General features: G+C 34.4%; 1 protein-coding gene across 1 annotated transcript in view; it reads left to right on the top strand.

The window, feature by feature from the left end:
* Window positions 1-25,322, top strand: part of CTNND2 (catenin delta 2) — a 974,829-nt gene that overhangs the window by 624,113 nt on the left and 325,394 nt on the right. Inside the window, exon 9 of the mRNA XM_044665508.1 lies at window positions 14,166-14,298. Within this exon, the coding sequence (XP_044521443.1) occupies window positions 14,166-14,298 (133 nt within the window). The remainder of the gene's footprint in view (window positions 1-14,165; window positions 14,299-25,322) is intronic.

Below are 25,322 nucleotides of genomic sequence, written 5' to 3'. Positions count from 1 at the left end.
ATGATTAGAGGCAGTGAGGGGGCAAAGTAGATAGAAGGCCAGCTCTGGAGTCAGGAAGATGAGTCTTCCTGAATTTAAATATGTCCTCAGGCATTTACTACTTGTGTGACCCTGGGCAAGTCACTTACCCCTGTTTGTTTCCTCCTCTGTAAAATAAGCTGGAGAAGAAAATGACAAAGCATTCCAATATCTCAACTAAAAATCAATTAAACAATTTATTATTATTATTATTAATTTTTTCTAGACTATCTCCACAGCTATGTGATACAGTGAGAACAATCAATAGGATTCTTTCCCTGGGATTAGGAAGCCCTAAATTCAGATCTAGCCTTAGATACAAGCTGCGTGATCTTGATCAATTCATTATAAAGGGGAGATCATAATAGCATACACCCCTCAGGGTTGTTATAAGAATGAAGTGATATAAAACTTATAAAGTATTTTGAAAACTTTAAAGGACTGTATAAGTTTGTTTTATAAATGCATATTTACATTTGTATAAATATATATGTATATAAAGTGCTATATCAATCATCTATCTATATGAGTTATTCATTCTTGGTTGATTATAACTTTAAAAAATAGTTCTCATTTGCAAAGTGAGGATTCAGGTCTCTCTGAATCTAAGTCTGGTATTCTTTCCAGCAGGCTCTGCAGCTCCTGCTCTTCCCCATGGAACAGATTTAAAGAGAATTCAGAAAGGATTCATCAGAATAATCAGAGGCTTGGATAAAAAAAAGTCCTCTGAGAATATCCTAAAGGAGTTGGATTTTTTTAGAATTAAAGAAAAAATGTGCTGCAGTGAATAAGGCACAGGATAAAAATCCAGAATTGGGTTCTAGTTTCAGCTCTGCTTATGGCAAATGGTGAGACTTCGAAAGTGTGCCGCTGGAGCCCTCTATGTCACAGTGGTTTTTTCTTACATGAGAGAGAAGAGTAACGATTATAGTAATTCACATTGCTATAGTGTATCATAGTTCACAGAACATTGTTTCCATATGACAATCCTGATATTCATATGTATATAAGATTTTAAAATTTCAAAGTGCATTACAGTCATAAATTCATTTGATCCTTAATGAATTTCTGTGAAGCTAAGATTAAAAGTATCCACAATTTTTACAGATAAAGAAATGGGCTCATGATGGTTAAATTATTTGGCTATGGTCACTCAACTATTAAACTTTGGAATTAGATATGAGATTTGAACCGAAGTCTTTCCTGAACAACAAATTGATTTATCTTTTTTAGGGATAGAGTGCCATGACTGCCCCCACCAGGTGTCATGTCCCTCCCCTCAACTGAGTGCTGTGCATGCCCACCCCGCTCACCCCACACAGGAGAGGGAGCAAGAGCTCCCATTGGACTGCTGGGCAGATGGGCATGTGAAGTGAGGAATGTCCTCAGCTAGTATAGAGAAAGTGAGGGGAGTGGCCTGAAAACTCTGCTCCCCTTCAGCTCTGCTGTCTGTAAGGCACCCATCATATCCCCTGTGCTGGGCAGAGGGATGGGGGTTAGGAAAAATATCATCAGGCTTAGTGGAGGGGGGAGGGAAGCAGCTGTGCCCAAGTCCCTCTGCCTTTTAGTAATGAACTTGGGGGCTGCAGGTGGCCACAGGAAGTGCTCTGCGTGCCATATTTGGCACCTGTGCCATTGGTTTGCCATCAGTGCACAATACTAATGTCATGGTTTAAATATTATGGTGCTTTCTCCTCTTTTTCTTACACTTGAGAAAACTAAGGCCCAGAAGATTTAAATGACTTACTGTTGGTCATATAGTTAATATTACAGATGAAATTTTGATTACGCCTACTGATGCAAGTCCAGTTCTTCCCACTAATATCTCTCTCAATTTCTACCAGATAGATTAAGGTATAAATGAAGTGTGTGTGTGAGTGTGTGTGTGTGTGTGTGTGTGTGTGTGTGTGTGTGTGTGAAAGAGAATTTTGATCAAAGCATAATATAATATTATGAATAACAATTTCAATTATTAATATAAAAATTGTTACTATCTTTTGGGATGAAGTGAATATAGTACTGCTTAGAGTAAGGAAATGGACTGGATGACATCTGAAGCTCTATTAATTTATAATATTGCTGAAATTATGCTCTAATGAAGGAAATGTCTTGATCCTTTTACCCCTAAGAACAGTCTGGGGTAACAAATGACTTATATGAGAGCTATTTGAAATCTATTTTTTTCAGGTTTTGATAAGATTTTTAAAGAAATTTTCTCTATTTACTCTAAGCCCTAATAAATACTGATGGGATTCTAGTGAAAATTACAACAGTCATGAAGATAAAATCTATTATGTGAAACATAGGATTTTTGATCTATAGAAGAAAAACCAACTATAGATTTAGTTCAGTGATTCCCAAAGTGGGCGCTACTGCCCCTTGGTGGGTGCTGCAGCGATCCAGGGGAGCAGTGATGACCACAGGTGCATTTATCTTTCCAATTAATTGCTATTAAAATTTTTTAAAATTAATTTCCAGGGCGCTAAGTAATATTTCTTTCTGGAAAGAGGGTGGTAGGCCAAAAAAGTTTGGGAACTACTGATTTAGTTGAAAGGGATACCTATGACTTCATGTTGTTGTAAAAAAAATGTCAACAATGAGTGACTACTCTGTATTAAGTACTGTTTTAGGTATTTGGGGGAGATGCAAAGACGTGACATATCTATGCCTTATAAGAGTTTACAGTCCAGTTATAGAATCTTAGTTTACTTTATTCTCACAAATCTGGATGTCACCACAAAATAATATATCATTGATTTCCCCCAAAGCAATGATTCAGATGCTTTCATTATTTGTTTTCCTCAAAAAGAATACAATCAGGTAATATATGGGAACCTCACTACTAAAAGAAGAGGTGTGTTCCTATATTGGATTAGTAGCAATTTAAACAGATTGAGCTACATTCCAAGATTTCATAGATTATCACCAATGTAAATGCAGTCCAAGCAGCTTTCCAGTCTTAATGTTTATTTTATAATTTAAATGACTTGTGGCTCCTAGAATACAGTAGTAAACTTCTGTGTAATGACTTGGAAAAAGGAATTCCCTATGGGTTGTTATTCTTTGGTTTTATCCTTTATTCAAGTCCTTTTGTGATAATGTAGCAGTTGCTAAAGCATGTGTAAAATCAGTCTGGATGCCTAATATGAATAATTTCATAGTGTTTCATGTTTTGTTCTTTACTGAGCAATGGAAGTTTTAAGTCCTTAGGTATGCCTAAGTAAAAATTTATTCAAAATATTGCTATTTTATGTGACAGTTTTTTTTAATTTGTAGAAAAGGTTACATTTCCATATTCCACAGTTCCACTAACATTTTTCAAAGAGTATACATGAAACCCAGGGTTGAGGTTTATGTTGATTGGCTACAGAAAATTGAGGAAAATTCTTTTTTTTCTAATTCCACATCTCCAGCTAAGAAAAATTTTTTTTATCAAAGTAGTATTGTGATATTGCTATTCAGTTTTAGGCAGAAACTAAAGTAAACTGAATTTTTTGACACTTTAATGTATTTAGGTAGGCATTATACCAGAATTTTATAATGCTTTTTAAAAATATTACATAAAATATTGGATTTTAGTAAATAATTACAAAGGGAAAGTTGTAATCACATTTAATATTTCAGAGGAATTGTTTAGATGATAAACATTTATATGAAAGATAAATATAACAAAGTTCTACAATTATTTTAAACATGCTTTTAAAAATAGCGCTTCCCTCCTCTGCTCTCTCCATTTTCCTCTTCATCTTCCTCTCCTTTAAAAACTAAGGAAACAAAACTTTTTTAAAAAGCTAACTTAGAATTCTTTACATACTTTTTGACCTGCCTCTTTGGATTTAAAAAAATAATAGTCATTTAAAAAACTTGCCTGCTTTTGGTCTCTGTGAGTTTGACAAATTTGAAATTATATCTATTAAGACTGAGAAGAAATACCCAATAACTTTTAAACACTATTGCCCTGCTAGTTAGCTCATTGTTTTTCTGTAGGGTTTTTGTTGTTGTTTTTTTTAATTCATGCCCAAATATTCATGAGCCATTTTGGAGTTTTCTTGGTAAAGATTCTGGAGTGGTTTATTATTTCCTTCTCTAGCCGATTTTACAAATGAAGAAACTGAGGCAAAAAACACTAAGTGTCTTGCCCAGGTTCACACAGTTAGTGTCTGAGATTGAATTTGGACTCAGATCTTCCTTATTCCAGGTGTGACACTCTATTCACTGTGCCACTTACCTGCCCCACAGTTAGCTCAAATAGCCAACTAAAAGGTGGAAAATGAATGAGAATTCTCACAAGAAATACATTTTCCTAATGAAACATATCTTCACCAATCAATTAGAAACATAGTTAAAACTAGTCTTTAGAGAAGGCACTTTTTAGTGAACCCTAGAAGTTAGACAGTGGCACCAATCATATTTATATTTCGGAATTTTCCTGTGACCTAGAATGAATTTGCTGACCTAGGACCATTACAGAAGCAAATGTCTTCCTAATTCTAAGCTCAGCTCTTCATAATCTTCTCTCAAGAGCTCTGTTGCTTAATAATTATAATTCTCATTTACACAATATTTCCAGGTTTACAAAGCATTTTGTGTGCTTTACCTCATTTCAGCCACAGAGAGACTACCACTTTTTGGGATGCTGGATTCTATCCAGAGAAATCAGTTTTTCATTTCCCTATAAGTACCAGTTTTAAAGAATTATTCTTCAGGCTAACTTTGACATGAGCACCAAAAATCCAGACAAATCCTCACCAAATGAGGAGTATCCACAATTTGTTCTGGAAAGAATTGGTGCTTATTAAAGGATGTAATAATAATCATTATAAATGTTAATAATAGGCTACCCAGGGCTTTCCTCACAATGACCCCAACGTATAGATGAAGCAATTGATGCTCATGGAGACAAATCAACCTAACTATGGTTATACTATTAATAAATGTAAGAGATTGCTGGGTTTAAACTCATACGAATAAAAACAAGCATGCATATATCTATAAATGTGTATGCATTTATACATATATGTGCTGATTTTTAGTTATAGCTCGTTCTCCAGCTTTATATGAACTTCTGTTCTTTTCTCATAATCCTCACAGAATTGTACCACCCAGAATCATGATACTCAAAATATCTTGGCACAGTGGTACACAACCTGTAATCCCTGTTTCTGGGAAGGCTGATACTGGTGGATTCTAGAATTCAGGAGTTCTAAGCTGTTGTATGGCTAATGTCAATTAGGCATCCTTAATAAGCCCTTCACCAATATGGCAAGCCCTTGTGAAGTATGGCATCATCAAATTGCCAAAGGAGGGGCAAACTGGCTCAAGTTAAAAACAGAGAGTGTGAAAATTTCCTGGTGTGTCATCAGTGGGATCAAGCTTGGGTACAGTCTCTCAGTTTCCAACCTGTGTGAGATCAGGAGACTTTGCTTAAAAAATTAATTATTGAATGAATGATCATAGGTGTTTGGAGCTGGCATAATCTTTAAAGATCAATTGAGATCAAAAACCTCATTACTTCACAGAGAAGGAAAATGTGACTCAAGGAGTCTTTCCCAAGGTCGCACAATTAGCAGATATCAGAACTGGATCAAAAGTGAGGTTTCCTTGATTCTTTTCAAACCAGAAAACACCGTATAACCATCAGCTAAATATCAAATATCAGGACTCTGAACTACACCATTCATTCTGCCAGAAAATTCTTTTCTTCTCTGTTCTGCCATCCTTGTGACCTAGGAGTTCAGGTACTAAAAGGAAGTGGGAACATGGGAATAGACTATTACTCCTGTCAATTTCAGACTTGTCTCTCTTGGGAGTTATTCAAATGGAAATGCTTTTTTAAAAAGCTGCATTAAGAGAACACTTGATCACCCATTCATGTTAGCAATATAAGTAATAGATGCTGTGAATCGTCTTTTTCTTTAGTAAAGCTATGATGAACTTAGGAATCAAGGATGAAAATTAAATGTCATGGGAAAAATCATTTTCTTCCAGATCTTTTCTCTAATAAAAACCTCATAGAAATCTCATGTAAAAGATGTATATGTAAGCATAATTTTCTTTCGGATCTTTTTTCTAATAAAAATTTCGTAGAAATCATATGTATTATATGGAGATTTGTCCATATAATATCATTTTTATAATATTATTGTATACAATGCTGTAGAAATATAAACATATATATTTCTAATAATTTTATACATATTAATAAAATTTTTTTGGAAATGGCACTGAATTGAAACCAGAAGACCCCGAGTTAGTCTCAGCCCTGCTATTTCATACTGTATACTACTGACCATCAAAACACCTAGTTTCTCTGAGACTTAGTTTTATTATCTATAAAATGGTGCAAATAATTCATAGACTACCTCCTTCACAGTATACTTGTGAAGAAAGTCAATCAATAAACATTTATTCAGTGACTATTCCAGACTAAGCACTGAGGACAGGAATACAAATTTTTTTATAAAGGTCCCTGTCCTCAAAGAACTTAGAATCTAATGGGAGAAGTTGATACATAAATGGAAATTGAAAAGTATTTGAGGACAAAAGGCACTTAACCAGGAGCATAATGGAGATGCCAGGGGAGAACAGTCAGATGAGAAATTGAGAGATGTCTGGCCTGAGTATCCTTCTTAAAATGGAGTTTGGGGAGATCAGAGAGGTCCCAGTGGCATAAGGTATTGCTGAAGTGAAAGTACCAGAGTTGTTATGATCTTGGATGAAGGGGCTCCTGGTACGAGATGAAGAAGTCAAAAGTCAGGCATGAAGCTAGATGGAAATGCAGTCATACCTTGGGCTCCCTCATTAAATGGAGGTCCATGGAGGTGGTCTCCATTCCGCTTTGTATAAAGCACACTGTTAATTTTTAATTCTTGAAACTTATTGTTTTATCCACCACAGAGAGGAAAGACCTTTTCTACTTTGAAAATCACTTAGTTTGTTTGGGGCTCATGTATTTTTTTAACATGCTATTTATTTACATGTCATTTTCCCCAGCCAGATAATAAACCCCATGAAATCAGGTATCTTATCTGATTTAACTTTGTATGTTAACTAGCTATCTCATGTACATGTTCACATTGCTGTTCAGTTATTCAGTTATGTCTGACCCTGTGGACAATAGCACACCAATACTGTATATGGAGTTTTGTTGACAAAGATACTGGAATGGTTTGCCATTTCCTTCTCTAGAGGATTAAGGCAAACAGAGGTTAAGTGACTTGCCCAGAGTTACACAGCTATTGAGTATTCTGAGGCCTAATTTGAACTCGTGTCTTCCTGACTTAGCTACCTCACTGTCTCCTATTATGCACATAATATGTTCTTAGTAAGGGTATGCTGATTGATTGCACACTGTACATGAAGAATTACTTTTTTTCAAGGTCATAAAGTTAAAAGAATTAAGCTATGAAACTCTTTTTTTTTACTTAAAACTGAAAAAATTTTGCGAAACATTTTATTTGTCGAGACACAATTTTAGAAAAGTCAAGATAATTTGCAAGGTACTAAAAAAGTTACCACTAATAATACTTATAAATCACTGTGCACATTACAAAGCAGTGGGCTGTCTACTTAAGTATTTCCAAAGTTATAAAGCATAATTTCATTGATCATATTTACTGAACACCTATTAAGTGTAAAGTACTGTATCAGCTACTGATTAAATTATATCAGTTCTTTTTTTAAAAGTTGAAGTTAATTTGTGATGATGATTTCACATAATGCCTCTCTTCAACAGCATTTTTTAGAAGGAAATCTTGATGTATGCTACATGAACTATTACCTAATTGAGCAATTATTGTGTAGTTAATAAAGAAGACTGAAATTAATTCTTTGCTAATTGCTTTCTGAAAGTACAAACTTAGCCTAATTCATCTTCTGAGACCACAACCATAAGATATTTTAAATGTGATTTTCCCACTTTAATTTATTGATATTCGTGAGATATTGATGAAACTTAAAATGAATATACTTTTAGCAAGTGCCATTAAGGTGAAGAGGATTGTACAACTATATTATTACAAAGGAAGTTAACAAAGAAGCCAGAAACAAATGACAAAACAATTTTTCATAGTCAAGAGTTTTATAGATAGTTATTTAAGGTTTTGGTTTTATTATATTTTTACTATGATTTGCTTAGGAAAGTAGAATTTAATACTTAATCAAGCATTTATTTCAATGTATTTCAGGAGCATATATATGCCTGAACATGAGCATTTGTCTACCCCAGATTTTTCTGTTTTATTAAATGTACAATGTAAATAAATTTAAAGCTTTCAAGACTAGTAAACCAATATATATAATGTACCATCCAAAAAAAGGACATTTTTAATTGTTACATTTCTAAAAAGGCAAGAAGTGCTCATTTTAAATTTGTTTGAAATTATATTTCTAACAGGACATGTTAAATAGTTATAGGAAATTTTTGAATGTTGTCTCTCCTTTCAGTTTCTAGGTTTTTTTTACAAATATCTACCAAGATAAATGTGCCATCCCAGCCTTAGAAGTTTCTATTAGGTTTAATTGTTTAACAGAAACTAAAATGGGTTGTCTTGGACTCTTCTTGGCCATGTTTCTATTTCTCCCAACTCCCAATGGGATGAACAACATCCATTAGTGACATGGCTGCAGGGAATTAGCTTTCTTTGGGCACACAGAAAAGGTGTTTTATATTTCTCTGTCTAACATTGGCTGGCTAGAATAAGCATGAAGCCCATAACTTGGGCTCTTTTAGCACTATGCTCCAATTGCTGGAGCTAACTGTACCAAAGTACAGGAAACTTGATAAAAGAATAATGAACCAATGAGTTAATATGATGAGAAAAGCTGGCTCATTGTGTTTTAAATAGATCATTAATGACGGAAACCAGATCTTTCTCTACTTCACACTGATGAATAGCACATCATTTTAATCCTACTCTTCTCCAGCCTCAATCAGAAATCCTATGAAATGATCAGTTAATACCCGATTTTAATTCTAAATTAAAGTTGTAGCCCTCCATACCATTAGGACGTATTATTTAGGATTTAGAAGCTAGAAAACAGTACTTTAGGCATGGTGTCTTACAAATATTTCTGTTTCCTTACAAAAGAATGTAACTGAGTTAATACTTTAAGAAAAATTTTATCTTGTGTTCCCACATAACATTTGACTGAGTTTGGCAACAATTATAGTTGTTTTGTAGATAAGGATCTAAGGTACAAAACCAATAAGTGAATTATCCCCAGGCTACATTGCTAGCAAAATGGGAAGCAGAATCAGATTTTACACAGTTCCCAATCTAATGCTTTTTCCACTGAATAGTGTCTAATAATAGGTTGATGTTTCTTTGTCCTGGTTTTAAAACAGGTCTTATAAAACATCCGCTGTCTAATTCAAAAGATTTCTGTAGGCATAACTAGACTGTATCTATAAAATCTTTGAACGTGTTCAAAGTCAATTATGAAATATTCAGTACTAAGTACTTTATTTAGAAAAGTCACAAACACAGTCAAGTTTTGAAAGAGAGAATGTTATGGTGTCCTTGTATATAAATATAATAAGGTTTATGAGGATCTTATCAGCTTAGTGTTTTGTTATTCTAAACATAAAGATATGAAAATAGGAGAAAAAGCAATCTTGGTCATGGGCCTAACATAAATTCAAATTCTTTAATCTTGGAATAAGTAGTAATCTGTGAGATAGGTAGGGTATAGATTATCTTCCTAATTTTTCAAATGATGGAACTGAGGCTCAGAGATGATGAGTACATTATAATTCCATCTATCTCTTGATTTAATTTTTTTATATTTTTTTATTTATTTTTTAAACCCTTAACTTTTGTGTATTGACTTATAGGTGGAAGAGTGGTAAGGGTAGGCAATGGGGGTCAAGTGACTTGCCCAGGGTCACACAGCTGGGAAGTGTCTGAGGCCGGATTTGAACCTAGAACCTCCCGTCTCTAGGCCTGGCTCTCAATCCACTGAGCTACCCAGCTGCCCAACTTGATTTAATTTTTCTAGCCTCATTCTTCCTAACCTCATTCTTGCTGGAACATGAAGTTTTAGAATATTCAAGAGTATCATTTCATGAGATAAGACATGGTTGCATCTCTTCAGACAATCAACAATCACTTATTAAATGATGCTATGTGCCACGCAAGGTGCTAAACTCAAACTCAGTGTGGCATTATATTTAAGGTCAGAGTACTCTCTTTACTTAGACAAATTATTATAGACTTGAATTTACTTGTTCTTTTTCCTCTTGACCTAAAATCTCTTTTTTTTTTTACAATTAATTCTATGACCTTACATGGGTCAATTTTGATGCCTTTAATTATTTTAATATGATTAGGTGTCTTTTTGATAGGTTAAAATAACTGAGGTTGTAACCCGGGGTAAGTCACTTAACCCTGATTGCCTAGCCTTTATCGCCCTTCCATCTTAAAATTGATACTACAACAGAACAAAGGATGTTTTTTTTTTAATGGAGAGATTGTGAGAAGGAATACTGGAAGATTGGGGTCATACTGAGGAAGACCCTGAATTCTGAGCTAAGGTTTAGACTTTTCAGTTAAGTCATGAGATAGTCATTGTACACTTCAGAGTGAATTAATCACTTGATAAAGGTAGTTTTTGAGGTAAGGAAAGTTAGTGAGACATGATGAATAGAGAGCTAGTTACCTTTGGATTCAGGATGAGCTGAGACCAAGTTCTACTTTTGGCTGGATACATATTAACTGTGGGACAGTGAAAAATTACTTAACCCCTCAGTATACCCAAGCAACTATTATGATTGTAAATTACAGGAAAAAAAAAGTTCCAGGTAGTGGAGGGAGTAAAATCTTTTGTTTTTATTTTTTTAATATTTTATTTTTTTAGAAAGATTTTCCATGGTTACATGATTCTTGTTTTTACTTTCCCCTTCACCCCTCTTTACCCCCCCCCCATATCCAACGCACATTTCCACTGGTTTTAACATGTGTGATCAACCAAGACTTATTTACATATTATTGATAGTTGCATTTGTGTGGTCGTTTAGTGTCACATCCCCAACCATGTACGCATCCACCCATATGTTCAAGAGGATGTTTTTCTTCTGTGTTTCCTCTCCTGCAGTCCTTCCTCTGAATGTGGGTAGCATTCCTTTTCCATATAATCCCTCAGAATCGTCCTGGGTCATTGCAGTCTCTATGTACAATATTCTCCTGGTCCTGCTCCTTTCACTCTGCATCAATTCCTGGTGGTCTTTCCAGTTCACATAGAATTCCTCCAGATCATTATTGCTTTGACCACAATAGTATTCCATCACCCGCATATACCACAGTTTGTTCAGCCAGTCCCCAATTGAAGGGCATCCCTTCATTTTCCAGTTTTTTTGCCACCACAAAAAGCGCAGCTATAAATATTTTCGTACAAGTCTGTTTATCTATGATCTCTTTGGGGTACAATCCCAACAATGGTATGGCTGGATCAAAGGGCAGGCATTCTTTTATAGCCCTTTGAGCATAGTTCCAAATTGCCATCCAGAATGGTTGGATCAGTTCACAACTCTACCAGCAATGCATGAATGTGGAAGGAGTAAAATCTTAAATAGTAATGCCTTGGAGGAAGGGGGTGAGGGGAAGAGAGAGGGTCAGGGGCAATGACAGCAGAGCAGTTAGACTAGGAGGAGGGACAAAGACCAATTAGAATACAACTAAAGTAGTCTAGACATGAAGTAGTAAGGGCCGAAATTGGATGGTATCAATGGCATGGGAAAAAGGAGGCTGATATATTGAAAAGTATATTGCATGCTGGCACTGGAGTCAGGAAGACATGAGTTCAAATCCAGCCTCAGCTAATTACTGATTGTGTGACCCTGGGCAAGTAATTTGACCCCTGATGACCTCAGTTTCTACATTCATCAAATGTGAATAATAATGGCTCCTACCTCCAGAGTTATTGTAAGGATCAAATGAGATTCAAAAGTGTAAAGCACTAAAAACAGTGCCTGGCACATAGTATTCATATTATAAATGTTAGCTGTTATTAAATCTGGCCTCAGACACTTAGTATCTGTGTGTGACCCTGGACAAGCCACTTAATCTCAATTTCCCTCAATTTCTCATGTAACAGGAAAATAATAATCACTCCTCTCTTCTAGGACAATTGTGAGAATCAAATGAACTAATAATTATAAAACAGTTAGCATGGTGCCTGGTATGCAGTAAACCCTTTATAATATTAGTTCTTATCATGAATAATCATTAAATGTTATTACTATTAATTAGAATATATTAACAGACAAATCAAGAAGATTTAAAAATTGATTCAATATCGAGTGGGGTCAGGGGGCAGTCAGCAAGGAGAAATCAAAGGTGACCCTGGTTTCAGTCTTCATTGATCCACATAGAATTGAGTGGTGCTGGTCTTCAGGCATGTAAATATGAGATGTGGAAAAGCACAGTGGAAAGCATTAGAGATGCAAAAACGGAGCCCAGGAGTGCAGGGTAAACTGTAGATACAGATTGCTGATATCTGTATAAAAACAGTCACAACTATGTTTAACAACTCACATTTCAAAAGCACTTTAGGGTTTACAAAGAATGTTCCCTAAAACAGCCCTGTGGAGTAGGAAGTGTGGGTCTTATTTTCCCAAAATTGAAGCTACAGAAGGAGAGGATCTCCTAAAGGAAGGGAGAGTATCAGGAAAAGAGAGGGTCTAGGGTCAAGGCCAGAGCAGCCCCAGTTAGGAGCCTGGAGAACAGAAAGAATCTAGTGAAAGGAAAGATGCTGTAGGTAGAGACAACATGGTGTAACAAACCAGAGACCAAAGGGAAAGATGAGACCTTCAGGAGTATCAAATGCAGAAGCAAAGTCAAGGGAAATGAGAACTGTGTTGTTAGGATAGAACCAATGGATAGGTTTAAACTGAAGAAAGGAAGATTTGTAAAATATTGAAAAATAAAATTTTTCTCCTTTGAAAAGGCTTTTCAAAGAAAGCATCATTTAAAGAGACTTTGTGGAAATTTTTATGGATAGAGTTGATATAAACTTAGAAACTAGTAGAGATTATTGTGAGATGGCATGGTCAGGGAAGATTTCAGTGGGCATTTGAAAAATGTTTAGATCCTTGAAAGATGGGTAAAAGTTAGATTGTGGGAGAAGACAGGCCTAGGCTTTTGAACTTTAACCAGTGTGTAATGGAGAGCTGTTGAAAATGCCTGGAACACTGAGTGACATAATGAATTGAAGCAACTAAATGGCTTAGACATAATTCAAGTTGTAAAAGGGGAAGAAGTTAAAAGAGCTAAAGAGAAGTCCTTTCAATAGACTGAACCAACCTATGACCTTAGATCAGAACAATAAACCATAATAATAGGATTGTATTGATGTAGTGCTTCAAATATGCATTATTTTATTTGCATTATTTTGCAAAAAATGCATTATATCATTCAATATGACAACTTGATGAGATAGGTAAAAAAGGTGTTATTATTCTCATTTTACACGTAGGTAAAATGAGCCTCAGGTCAAGTGATTTATGTAAGGGCATTAAACCAGTAAAGGATAAAGTCGATAACTTAAGCCCAGACCCTGTGAACTTTACAACATATTTGCCTCTCTGTTATTATCTACTGTCTTTAATAGAGATCTTTTCATGCTTTATTTTTTTCTAATGGTGGACAAGAGTAAGAATGAAGTCTCCATCCCTGGAATCAATTGGAAAGGAAGGCACTCAAAATAATATTTAATATTTCTAGTTTTTGTTCTGCTACTTAACTTTTTTCTCAATGTGAGATTTCCAGAGATAAGTTGCAAGTATGCTAATGAAGTCTAATTTGTTAAGTTATTTTATTTACAATTAAATACCGCTTATAAACAACTATTATTGTTAAGTTTAATGGATGTCCTGGTTAACATTTAGAATTTATGTCATTTTCCCCATAACTGTCAGATACTGTTAACTTCAGACATTACATTTAAAAATACATAGAACTATTTCTAAGACTAGTCACTCAAGGGAATCAATTTGGAAATACCCGTAAGGGAATCCACACAAGCGTTTAGGCAGCAAAAATAACTGATAACATGTCAAGCTTTTCAGTATATGTCTTAATGGAGTTGGCCTCATGCTAAAAGCACCATCATTCTTGCTGCTGACGCTTTCCCATTTCCTTTAAATGCAGAGAATTTGGATGGAGAGATCCAGAACTTCCAGAAGTAATCCAGATGCTGCAGCATCAGTTCCCTTCCGTGCAGTCAAATGCAGCAGCCTATTTGCAACATCTCTGTTTTGGAGACAATAAAATTAAAGCAGAGGTAAGACTGATTGGATTGTTCCCTTTGGATTTATATTTACTTTGAAATTTTTATATTCTAAAAGGGAAAGGGAAAGGATAGAGTTAAAAATTACATTTCATGAATTTAAATGACTGAGTTCACATTTAGGGGCAGTTTTTAAGTGAAACTTTGCCTGTATTTACACTCTGCTGATTTTTCCTTTTGCACACTTTACTAAGAATATCAATATACCTAACAGCATAACAATGATATGTTCTATTTGACAAATAAGACTTTAATGACTAAATGCTATCACACTTTTTTTCACCTCTATCCCCTGAGTTCAGGTCGTCCTCAGACACTTCCTTAGATACTTAGGCTTCCTCAGACACTTATCTCAGATACTCAGAAGTGTGAACTTGGGCAAGTCATTTAACCTCTATCTGCTTCAGTTTTTTTCAACTGGAAAATGGAGATAATAATAGCCTAACCACATAGAGTTTTTGTAAGGATCAAATGAGCATCACATTTATCATAGTACCTAGGACATAGTAGGTGCTTAATAAATTCATGTTTCCTTCCCCTTCTTTATAAGGATTTTTGGTCCAAGAAGAATAAGAACTTGAGGTAATCTCTTAACCTATTTATCTTCTAGATCAGTGAAGGACAGACTTTTTAAAGAGGGGGCCAAAGGAAAGAAAATGCTCATCTGTCAGTCTGTTTCTAAGGCAACTCTTTTGAGGTTTCACTGTATTGTATCCTACTCATTGTATTTGTCAGATTAGGATTAATGTCGAAGGACCAGATAGAACATTTCAGGGGGCTGCATCTGGCCCGCAGGCATTAGTTTGCCCATCACTGCTCTAGATAAATACTTCGGAAAAGATGTCTAAAGACCTTAGTAAATGTATCAATGATACCTATTAAAGAATCTTTTTTTTTAACTATAATATTAGCTATTTCAAACTGACCAGTTGTTCATTGGCAATGTATCAAACAGACTACGGTATATTTGAAAATTGGCTCTGTTAACATTTTTTGCAAATGGCAAGATTTTCGCAAATAAAAGGATCAGTAGACAAAATATTTTCTCTCCTTCTTTTTAGAAGGTTCTTAATTCTACAGCACATAAGCTGTTTTGAGGATAAATTCAAATTATTTTTAGAATGAAGATATAATTATAGTCTATTATAGATTTTGCTAACAAGCACTAGATTGTATGTAATCTTGCTTCTTTTCATCTTTTTGCTGTCTCTATTCCATTTGGCTTACAAAAGCACTTAGTCCATACTAATTCTTGTTAGGTAAGACATATTTTCTGAACAGTATAGTAGAATAATGTCCATTTCAGATCAATTTCTTAATACAAAAACTAAATATACAACTCCAACTCTCTCAGAACTGATTATTCTATAATACTAATAAGGGTGTTTTTGCCCTGTTTAAAAGGGTCCTATTTCCTTTTACATCTTCAGTTTACCCATGATAAATGTCATTAATCATTGACACTTTAAAGGGATAGATAAAATATTTACTGTAATCATTTAGATTATGGATTTATGTACAACTTTGTGTAATAAAGTCAATTTTTAGCCTTCTTTAAGGGTAAGAAATGCACCAACTAAATTTTTAATTTGAACAAGCTCTCCCTTATAATGAAGAGTGTTTCAGAATTGCCTTTGGCACTGAAATAATAAGTAGCTTGACTGTTGTGTTCAAGGCAGCACTTGAACCCACCCTTTGTCAAAGGTGAGTTTTGAGTTGATTCACTACTATTATCCTTTAGGTGATGCCTGCTTCTTGGAGGATTAAAACTAAAACAGGGGCTGAACAGCACACAAGGACCAGGAAACAAAACTTGTCCTGAATAACACTTCCTTTTGATGGTAGCCCTGTGCTCTAGATGGCCAACTTCCCAACACTACAGGGATAGGAGATAGGTGGTGTCTGGATTTGGAAGAGGAACCAAGCAGGGGGCAAACTTTAATCTCCCCATTAACAAAAATAAGAAGAAAGTGCTAATGAGCAGTGGAATTAGAGAAAGCACTCTAGGTGTGAAAAGAAGAGGAAGTGAATGTCATGAATAATGTACTAAGTGAATAATTCAGAGTTTCATGTAAAAAGAAAGGCCTCTGATAGGTATTGGAAACAAACCTATTATGTAGACACAGTATCTTACAGTTACATACTTAGAGTCCAAGCCCTTAGTAATTTGTTCTCCCTTTGTGACTGATGGTTGCCTGTCATGTTTTCATACATAGGTATTGATTTTCGTAATTACCCATTGTCCCCACACAAATTTTTCAAGCATTAGCCTTTCAAGATTTACTCAGCATGCTAGTCTATCTGTCACATCTTATTGAATCGATTTAGTCTCTCAGTCTACATTTCATTAGAGGTATTGACTTTGTTTGTTCACACAATGGATAAACTATTGAGCATCAGGGAGAATTAATTCTCCTATACTTAGGATATCTTAAATCATATTTTCTTATGCTTTATTAAAGTACTTTTTTGACTTTCAGTTTTCTTATAACAGAATCAGGAAAGGCAGTGTTCCCTTCAAATTGATGCCAGGGTTGCTACGTTCAAAGTAGCAAATTCATTTGTATAAATCATCTTTTCTAAGGTCATTCCTAGCAGCCATTCTAATGATGTAATTTTGGGAGAAGACTTTGATTATGGTTCACATCTAAGAAGATACCACCTTTATTACTAATTAAGGAATAATACATACCCAAGAATGTATTAGTTGGTATTCCTTCAAGATCCATTTTTATTTAGAGTTTATTGTTTTTATTTTCTATTTGATTTTTTCTTTTTTAAGAAAGTTGAAGAATACGTAGTATCAAAAATCTTAGTGTAGTTTTACGATTTAATATCTTCAGAAGTATTAAGTATACCAGTTTACCAAAAATGTGTTTATTTATAAATTTATTTGACTTATTTAGTTTAGTTAATTTTGAATAATAAAATGTTAATTTTAAATAGAAAAGGACACCTTGAAATTATGCAGTGTGTATGATAGTTTCTATAACGCTTTCTCAAACCATTACATTGATAGAGGAGGTCCTCCTCTCTTAACATCTCATTTGCTACACTTTTGGTCATGTATGCATGAAAACCTCATTCATTGAATGATCTTAAGACTAGAATTATAAATACACTGTACTGATTGAAAAATTAAGCTGATGAAAATTTTTACAAAGTTCAAAAATCACCTGGAGTGATAAATAGCACAAGTTGCTGGTTAGGTTGAAATTCATCAATATTTTAACATTTTAAATAATTAAACTGTTAGCTGTTTTTTTTTGCATGTATTTTTTTGGCATTTATACTTATGAAGTTATCAAAACGTAAAACTTTTGGGACTATACACATATTCACAAATATCAACTACATATTGAATTTCAACATTAAATTAATGGATTCTAATAGGTTGCAGTTTGGAGAGACTTTTTATGTTATTTTACTTCTTTTAGCAAGATCTACTGCATTCATTGTAACTCAATATTATGCCTTTTCAAGTGCTGGATTGGTACTTCCATATTGTGGAACAGTGAATATAACATAATGGAGTGAGAAACATGGGTTCATATGCCACTTTTAGTGCTTGGATTAGATGCCCTCTGAGGCATATTCTAAACACTAGATGTATGATCTTATGAGTTTATATAGGACATCCATGATCTCACCTGTGTGACTACTCCTTCCGTTGTCCATTGCAACATGTCTATGCCTTATTGATAATTTCTTTCTATCTTCTAGATATCTATCTTCTTTCTATCTATAGAACTTTCTGTCTAAATTTTGGAAGTTTTCTTCTGGGTCTTTTCATATATCATGGGTATCAGCATAACTCATGACATTAGATCAGTAAATAAGTTATAAAGATAGAGTTTTATAGTTATAAGATAATTTGTATGCAGGTTCTAATTTGATTCTCACAACAACCTGAATAGATAAAGTTATATATATGTATATATATATATATATGATATGTTATACATGAAGAAACAGATTCATATATGTTAAATTATTTCTTGGAAGTTATTTAGCTATAAATGGGCTGACTTGGAACTCAGTTCTAGGTCCTTTATGTCTAGGTCTAGTATTATTTCCATTATTGAAATAATGAAAGAAACACATTTTAAATATGACTCAATCCATTCTTTTTAATAGGAATATAATCTATCCATCTTTTTCAAATAATCTAAATTTCTTATCCAACTCTACCAAGTGAAAAGGATGGAATTTTATGATCTCATATATTAATTCCATTTTTGAAAATGGAACATGATAGGCAGTCATCAACTCCAAAGACAGAAAAAACTTCAGAGATCTGGACCCTGATGACTACATCCTGTTAAATGGAAAATTGGTTTCAACTCTTGAATTCCAAATAAAGCTCATTTGCTAAAATAGTATGGAGTTGTGAAATGAAAATAAATTATTGCATTCATAGCCCATTTCAGAATTCTCATCACGATTCCTAACTGATATATATATATATATATGTATATATATATATATAATTCACATTGTATAATATAATTCACATTATATTATTATTCTTTCACATATATATAATGCAAAATGTACTTAAAACATACATGTGCATACACACATACACATGGTTTATTTGCTTTTTTAATCTCTCTTTGCCAATCAGCTCAAAAAGTTTTATGGAATGAACTTTTACATTCATCTTAGAATCACAGACGAAATTAGATTTCAGAGCTGAATTCAATGGCATTGGTTTTTTTTAATTGCTTTCCTTCATAGTTATGCATAATGCAGTATTCTAAATGCTGTATTTTTATATAATCTTCAATAGTTTTCTATCACTATGGCAACAGGAAAATGAGATTCTTTCTCTAGCTAAAAACTATGCTTACCTTCATTTTCTTTATTTAATTCAATTTTATTTAATTTTCAATCTTACTTTCTTTCAATCCCAATTCCCACCCATTGAGAAAACAAGAAAAGCAAAAACTGCTATTAACACATACAATAAAGAAAATTTGTGTTGACCATATTTAAAACATGCGTACATCTCTAAAAAATTTTATATATATATACCTAAATGTGTGCACACATATATGTATGCATATGTGTATATCTGTGTTCTGAGTTCATCACTTCTCTATCTGATGGTAGAGAGCTTATTTCCCATAAGTTCTCTGGAACTGTGGTTAGTTATAGTGTGATCTGAGTTTCTAAATCTTTCAAAGTTGTTTGTCATTACAATAGTGTTGTTACTGTATATAGATTGTTCCCCTAATTCTGCTTACTTCATATCAATTCATGTGACTTGCCAAATTTCCCTAAAATCATCCCCTTCATCATTTCTTACACTAAAAGCATTTCATCACATTCATATACTGTAAGTTGTTCAGCCATTCCTCAATTGATAGTCACTCGCAATTTCCAATTCCTTGCCACCATGAAAAGAGCTGATAGAAATATTCTCATAGAGAGCAGCTAGGTGACTAGGTGGATTGAGAGCCAGCCCTAGAGATGGGAGGTCCTGGGTTCAAATTTGGCCTCAGACACTTCCTGTGTGACCTTGGGCAAGTCACTTGACCCCCATTGCCTAGCCCTTACCACTCTTCCCTCAGAATTATCCTGGGCCATTGCATTGCTGCTAGAACAGAAGTCTGTTACATTCGATTTTACCACAGTGTATCAGTCTGTGTACAATGTTCTTCTGGCTCTGCTCCTTTCACTCTGCAACAATTCCTGGAGGTCTTTCCAGTTCACATGGAATTCCTACAGTTCATTATTCTTTGGGGCACAATAGTATTCCATCACCAGCATATACCACAATTTATTCAGACATTCCCCAATTGAAGGGCATACCCTTGTTTTCCAGTTTTTTGCCACCACAAAGAGCGAGGCTATAAATATTTTTGTTCATGTCTTTTTCCCTATGATCTCTTTGGGGTACAAACCCAGCGATGGTATGGCTGGATCAAAGGACAGGCAAACTTTTAGCACTCTTTGGGCATAATTACTTTGCCTTCCAGAATGGTTGGATCAATTCACAACTCCACCAGCAGTGCATTAATGTCCCAATTTTGCCACATCCCCTCCAACATTCTTTACTCTCTTCTGATGTCATTTTAGCCAATCTGCTAGGTGTGAGGTGATACCTCAGAGTTGTTTTGATTTGCATTTCTCTAATTATTAGAGATTTAGAACACTTTCTCAATTGCTTATTGATAGTTTTGATTTCTTTATCCAAATTTTGCCTATTCATGTCCCTTGCCCATTTATCAGTTGGAGAATGGCTTGATTTTTTGTACAATTGATTTAGCTCCTTGTATATTTGAGTAATTAGACCTTTGTCAGAGTTTTTTGTTATAAAGATTTTTTTCCCAGTTTGTTGTTTACCTTCTGATTTTGGTCACAATTTTTTGTTTGTACAAAACCTTTTTAATTTAATGTAGTCAAAATTATTTTTTTACATTTTGTATTTTTTTCTAATTCTTGCTTGGTTTTAAACTCGTTCCTTTCCCAGAGATCTGACAAGTATACTATTCTGTGTTCTCCTAATTTTCTTATAGTTTCCTTCTTTATATTCAAGTCATTCACCCATTCTGAATTTATCTTGGTATAGGGTGTGAGATGTTGAACCTAATATCTCCCATATCGTTTTCTAATTTTCCCAGCAGTTTTTGTCAAATAGTGGATTTTTGTCCCAAAATTTCGGCTCTTTGGGTTTCTCATAGACTGTCTTGGTGATATCACTTACTCCAAGTCTATTCCACTGATCCTCCCTTCTGTCTCTTAGCCAGTACCTTATTTTTTTAGAATCAACTAAAAAGCTAGTAGAAATAATCAACAACTTTAGCTAAATTGTAAGATACAAAATAAATACACATAAATCATTAGCATTTCTATATATTTCCAACACATCACAGCAGCAAGAGTTAGAAAGAGAAACACCATTTAAAATTACCCTAGAGCAGTGATGGGCAAACTACAGCCCTTGGGCCAGATGCAGCCCCCTTAAATGTTCTATCCTGGCAGGACATTATTCCTAATCTGAGGAATACAATGAATAGGATACAACACAATGAAACTTCAAAAGAGTTGCCTTAGAAAAAGACTGAGCATTTCTTTTCCTTTGGCCCTCCCTTTAAAAAGTTTGCTTTGCCCATCACTGCCCTAGACAATATAAAATACTTACGAATGTATCTACCAAAAGAAACAAAGGAATTATATGAACACAACTACAAAACACTTTCCAAATAATTAAAACTAGATCTAAACAATTGGAAAAACATTGATTGCTTATGAGTAGGATGAGCTAACATAATAAAAATGACCATTCTACCCAAATTAATTTACTTATTTAGTGCCATACCTATCAAAATACCAAGAAACTTTTTATAGAATTAGAAAAAAACTATAACAAAGTTCATTTGGAAGAACAAAAGATCAAGAATATCAAGGGAAATAATGAAAAAATATGTGAAGGAAGGTGGCCTAGCAGTACCAGATATTAAACTATACTGTCTGTAGTTATTTTAAAAGGAACTTCTCTTTCTACTTCTTACTGATGAATTTTGTTGGTAACACATATTCATACTAATGCTTTGTGTGGATTTATTTTATGTCCAGCAACTTTACTGGTTGTTAAATATTTCAATTAGATTTTTAGTTGATTCTCAAGAGCTCTCTAAATAAACTATCATATTATCTTCAAAAAGTGTTAATTTTATTTCCTCTTTGCCAATATGTATTACCTCAATTTCGTTTTCATATATTATATGAGTGAATAATTGTGATAATAGGCATTTTTGCTATTTACTCCTCATCTTGAATTGGAAAGGAGTTTTATCCTATTGCAGTATTGATGAATGGTTTTGATCATTGTTCCTCTGTTTGAAAGCTTATGCATTTCCCATTGCCTCTGGATTAAAGTACAAATTCCTCAGCCTGAACTGGTTCCAATCTATCTCCACAGCCTTACATATTGAGGACCTTCATTTACTCTACTTTCCATCCAAACTAAAAATCCTTACATTCCCTTGATATATCATGCTATCTTCTACCTTTATGCATCCACACAAGTCTTACTGCATACCTCTAATGCACTCCTTCCCTTATCCACAGCTTTCAGAAGATTGCTCCTTTATTTTTTAAGGGTTCAGATCTGGTTCTGAAAGAAATTTGGAGATAGAATAAAATCCTGTATGTCAAAGGATACCATGGTCTTTTAGCTCCTTCCTCACCTCCTCACGTCAATCACAACACTAATGTAATCAAATCATCCAAAAAGGTTAACTATTGATAATGCCATTCCATATTTTTAGGTAAAGAGATTCTCTAGCCATTTACAGTTTTAGATAATACTCACTCAGCTTTATGTTCATTGCAGCATTTTCCCTTGTGTGAATGGAGCATTTCCCCTCTTTAGTCCCTCACCTTTTACATGCTCCTGATGCTTCCTCAGTCTTTTCTCATCATGTTTCTGATTGTATGTTGGTCTTCCACTCTGCTACAGAATGTATATATTACCTCTGTAAAATTGCTTCTCTTCTGATGATCTATCATCCTGCCTCATAGGAAGCAGCAATATTTTAAGTTTAAAGAACAGGTAATACCTTTCCCCCATCAATGAACAGGACAGCAATGACTCCTTCCCTTCTTCTCTACATTTCCCTTGTTTCTGCCTCCCTCCCTCCTCATCTCTCCCCAAATACAGACATTCATAGGTATCATTCCAGAGGAGTAGAGCTGCCTACCTCCTGCTGATACTCCCCCAAACTGATGTTTATCCCACTTTTCTTGCTCTTTAAATTTCTGGTCCACTTATAGGTAAGAATGGAGTTGACTAAGGAAGGATATTCACATAGCTATAATTGTTCTGCTGAGAAGAAAGTCTGCTATAAAACTTCTGCCACTGCTTTCATTTTGAATATGATAAATAAGCCTGATATCTTGATTTTACATGCCATGGGAGGTTTCATAATTCAATAATTCTTAGGATTTGGGCATCTTTGATATCTGAAAGAATGCTGAAAGTCAAGTAGTGAGAAAAATGGTTTCAATACAGTCATAGATAGATTTGTATCTTGGTTTTAAAAAGAGAAGTATCTAATGGAGTTAATATATCACTTTTTCTATATTTTGCATCCGGTAGTGGTACTTCATGCTTTAAAACTAGAAAAGATGACTCTGTGCTTTCTGCTCATGAATGTTAAAAAAAAGCAATGCCCAAACTCAACAGATAATTTCTTTTTTTTTTAACCTCTTACTCTTCTGCTTTGGAATTAATACTGCATATTGGTCCCAAGGCAGAAGAGTGAGAAGGATTAGGCAATGGGGGTTAAGTGATTTACTCAGGGTCACATAGCTAGGAAGCGTCTGAGGGAAGATTTGAACCATGGGCCTTTCTTCTCTACGCCTGGTGCTCTATCTACTGAGCATTCAACTGCTCTCTCCACAGCTACCTTCTTAGGAAGTATTATCAGGTGTCTGTGGCAGGTGGCATATATTTTGTTACAAGGCATATTTAAATGATCTGATAAAATATAGGTCAAAATTAAACATATTATGAGATAAACACCTTTAATCTTGACTCTCAAAAGGCCAATATTAAATTCTTATATTGAAATAATATTATACAGTAATGGGCAAAATTGAACATTTTAAATCTTCAACTCTCAGAAGTCATGCTCAGAAGTCAGGCCTTCCTAGACAGCTGGCACAACAATTAAAAAGAGATGATTGATATTTACTTGTATCTAATATAAATTCATTATCAAAATGATTTTTCTCAATCATGGCTCAGGCTATATTACTCCCTTACTTAGTAAACTCTATGGGATTTCTATTGCCTCTAAAATAAAATATAAACTCCCCTGTTTAGATTTAAAAACCCTTCACAGCCTGGCCCCACTTTGTCTTCTAACCTCCATACATTACTCCCTCTTCCATGGTACATTATCCAATTAAACTGGCTTTCCTCCTTTCTTTACACAAGAAACTCCCTTTTTGTGCATTTATACTGGCCATCCCCGGTCCCTAGAGTGCATTCCCTCCTTTCCTTTGTCTCACAGAATCTCTCTTTTCCTTTAAGACTCAGCTGAAGTACCGCCTTACTCCAGAAGCCTTTACTCATTCCCCCAACTGCTAGTAGCCTCCCTTACAAACTCTTCTTGATCATTTTTTCAGTCATGTTTGAAATTTTTGAGAACCCATTTGGAGTTTTCTCGGCAAAGATAGTGGGGTGCTTTGTCATTTCCTTTTCTGGCTCATTTTACAAATGAAGAAACTGAGGCAAGCTAATGCGACTCGCCCAGGGTCAGCCAGTTAGTAATTGTCTGAGATGAGATTTAATCCTGTGAAGATGAGTCTCCCTGATTCCAAGTCCAGTGCTTTATCCACTCCATCACCTAGCTGACTATGCCCTCACAAACTATCCTATAGTTAAATACTTTGCATTTATTCTAAAAACAGAATTCCTTAAGCTTGAAATAAAATAGGCAAGATGACAAAGAGTGCCAATTATATTGACATGTAATTATCACAAAAAAATTCACCCACCTTAGATTAAAGGCCTCTGTTCTAGACCTGTTTTAAATACTTTGATAATTATTAAGAATAAGGACTTTTTTTCCATATTTGATAATACTGCTGCAGCTGGGGCTATTTCACCATCAATAGGCCTATTCTCTAAGATAAATAACCCTAATGCCTTAAACAAATATTCAAATAACCTATTCAGTTTATTAAATCATTTTGATTTCTTCATTTGAGAGCTCTTCAAATTCTCCATCTAGATCTTCAAATTAGATGTGCAGTATTGTAACAAAAGCCTAATTGGTTCCAGTAATAACTAAGATTCATTAAGATCAAAGGATTTGAAGTAACCAAAGAAAAGTAAGCAAAGTTCTAATTTGATACCTACAGGCCAAAGATGATGAAATGGGTCCAGAGAGATAAAATGACTGTCTCACAGTCCCAATGCCAGTAAGAATCAAAATTTGAAACCAGTTTCCTTTGACTAAATTCAAGGCTCTTTTCACTATAAAAAAAATGGTCCACTC

This window comes from Gracilinanus agilis, chromosome 1 (genome assembly GCF_016433145.1).
Source record: "Gracilinanus agilis isolate LMUSP501 chromosome 1, AgileGrace, whole genome shotgun sequence".
NCBI lineage: Eukaryota > Metazoa > Chordata > Mammalia > Didelphimorphia > Didelphidae > Gracilinanus > Gracilinanus agilis.
Note: the sequence above shows the minus strand (reverse complement) of the source record. Positions and strands in the feature narration are given on the sequence as shown.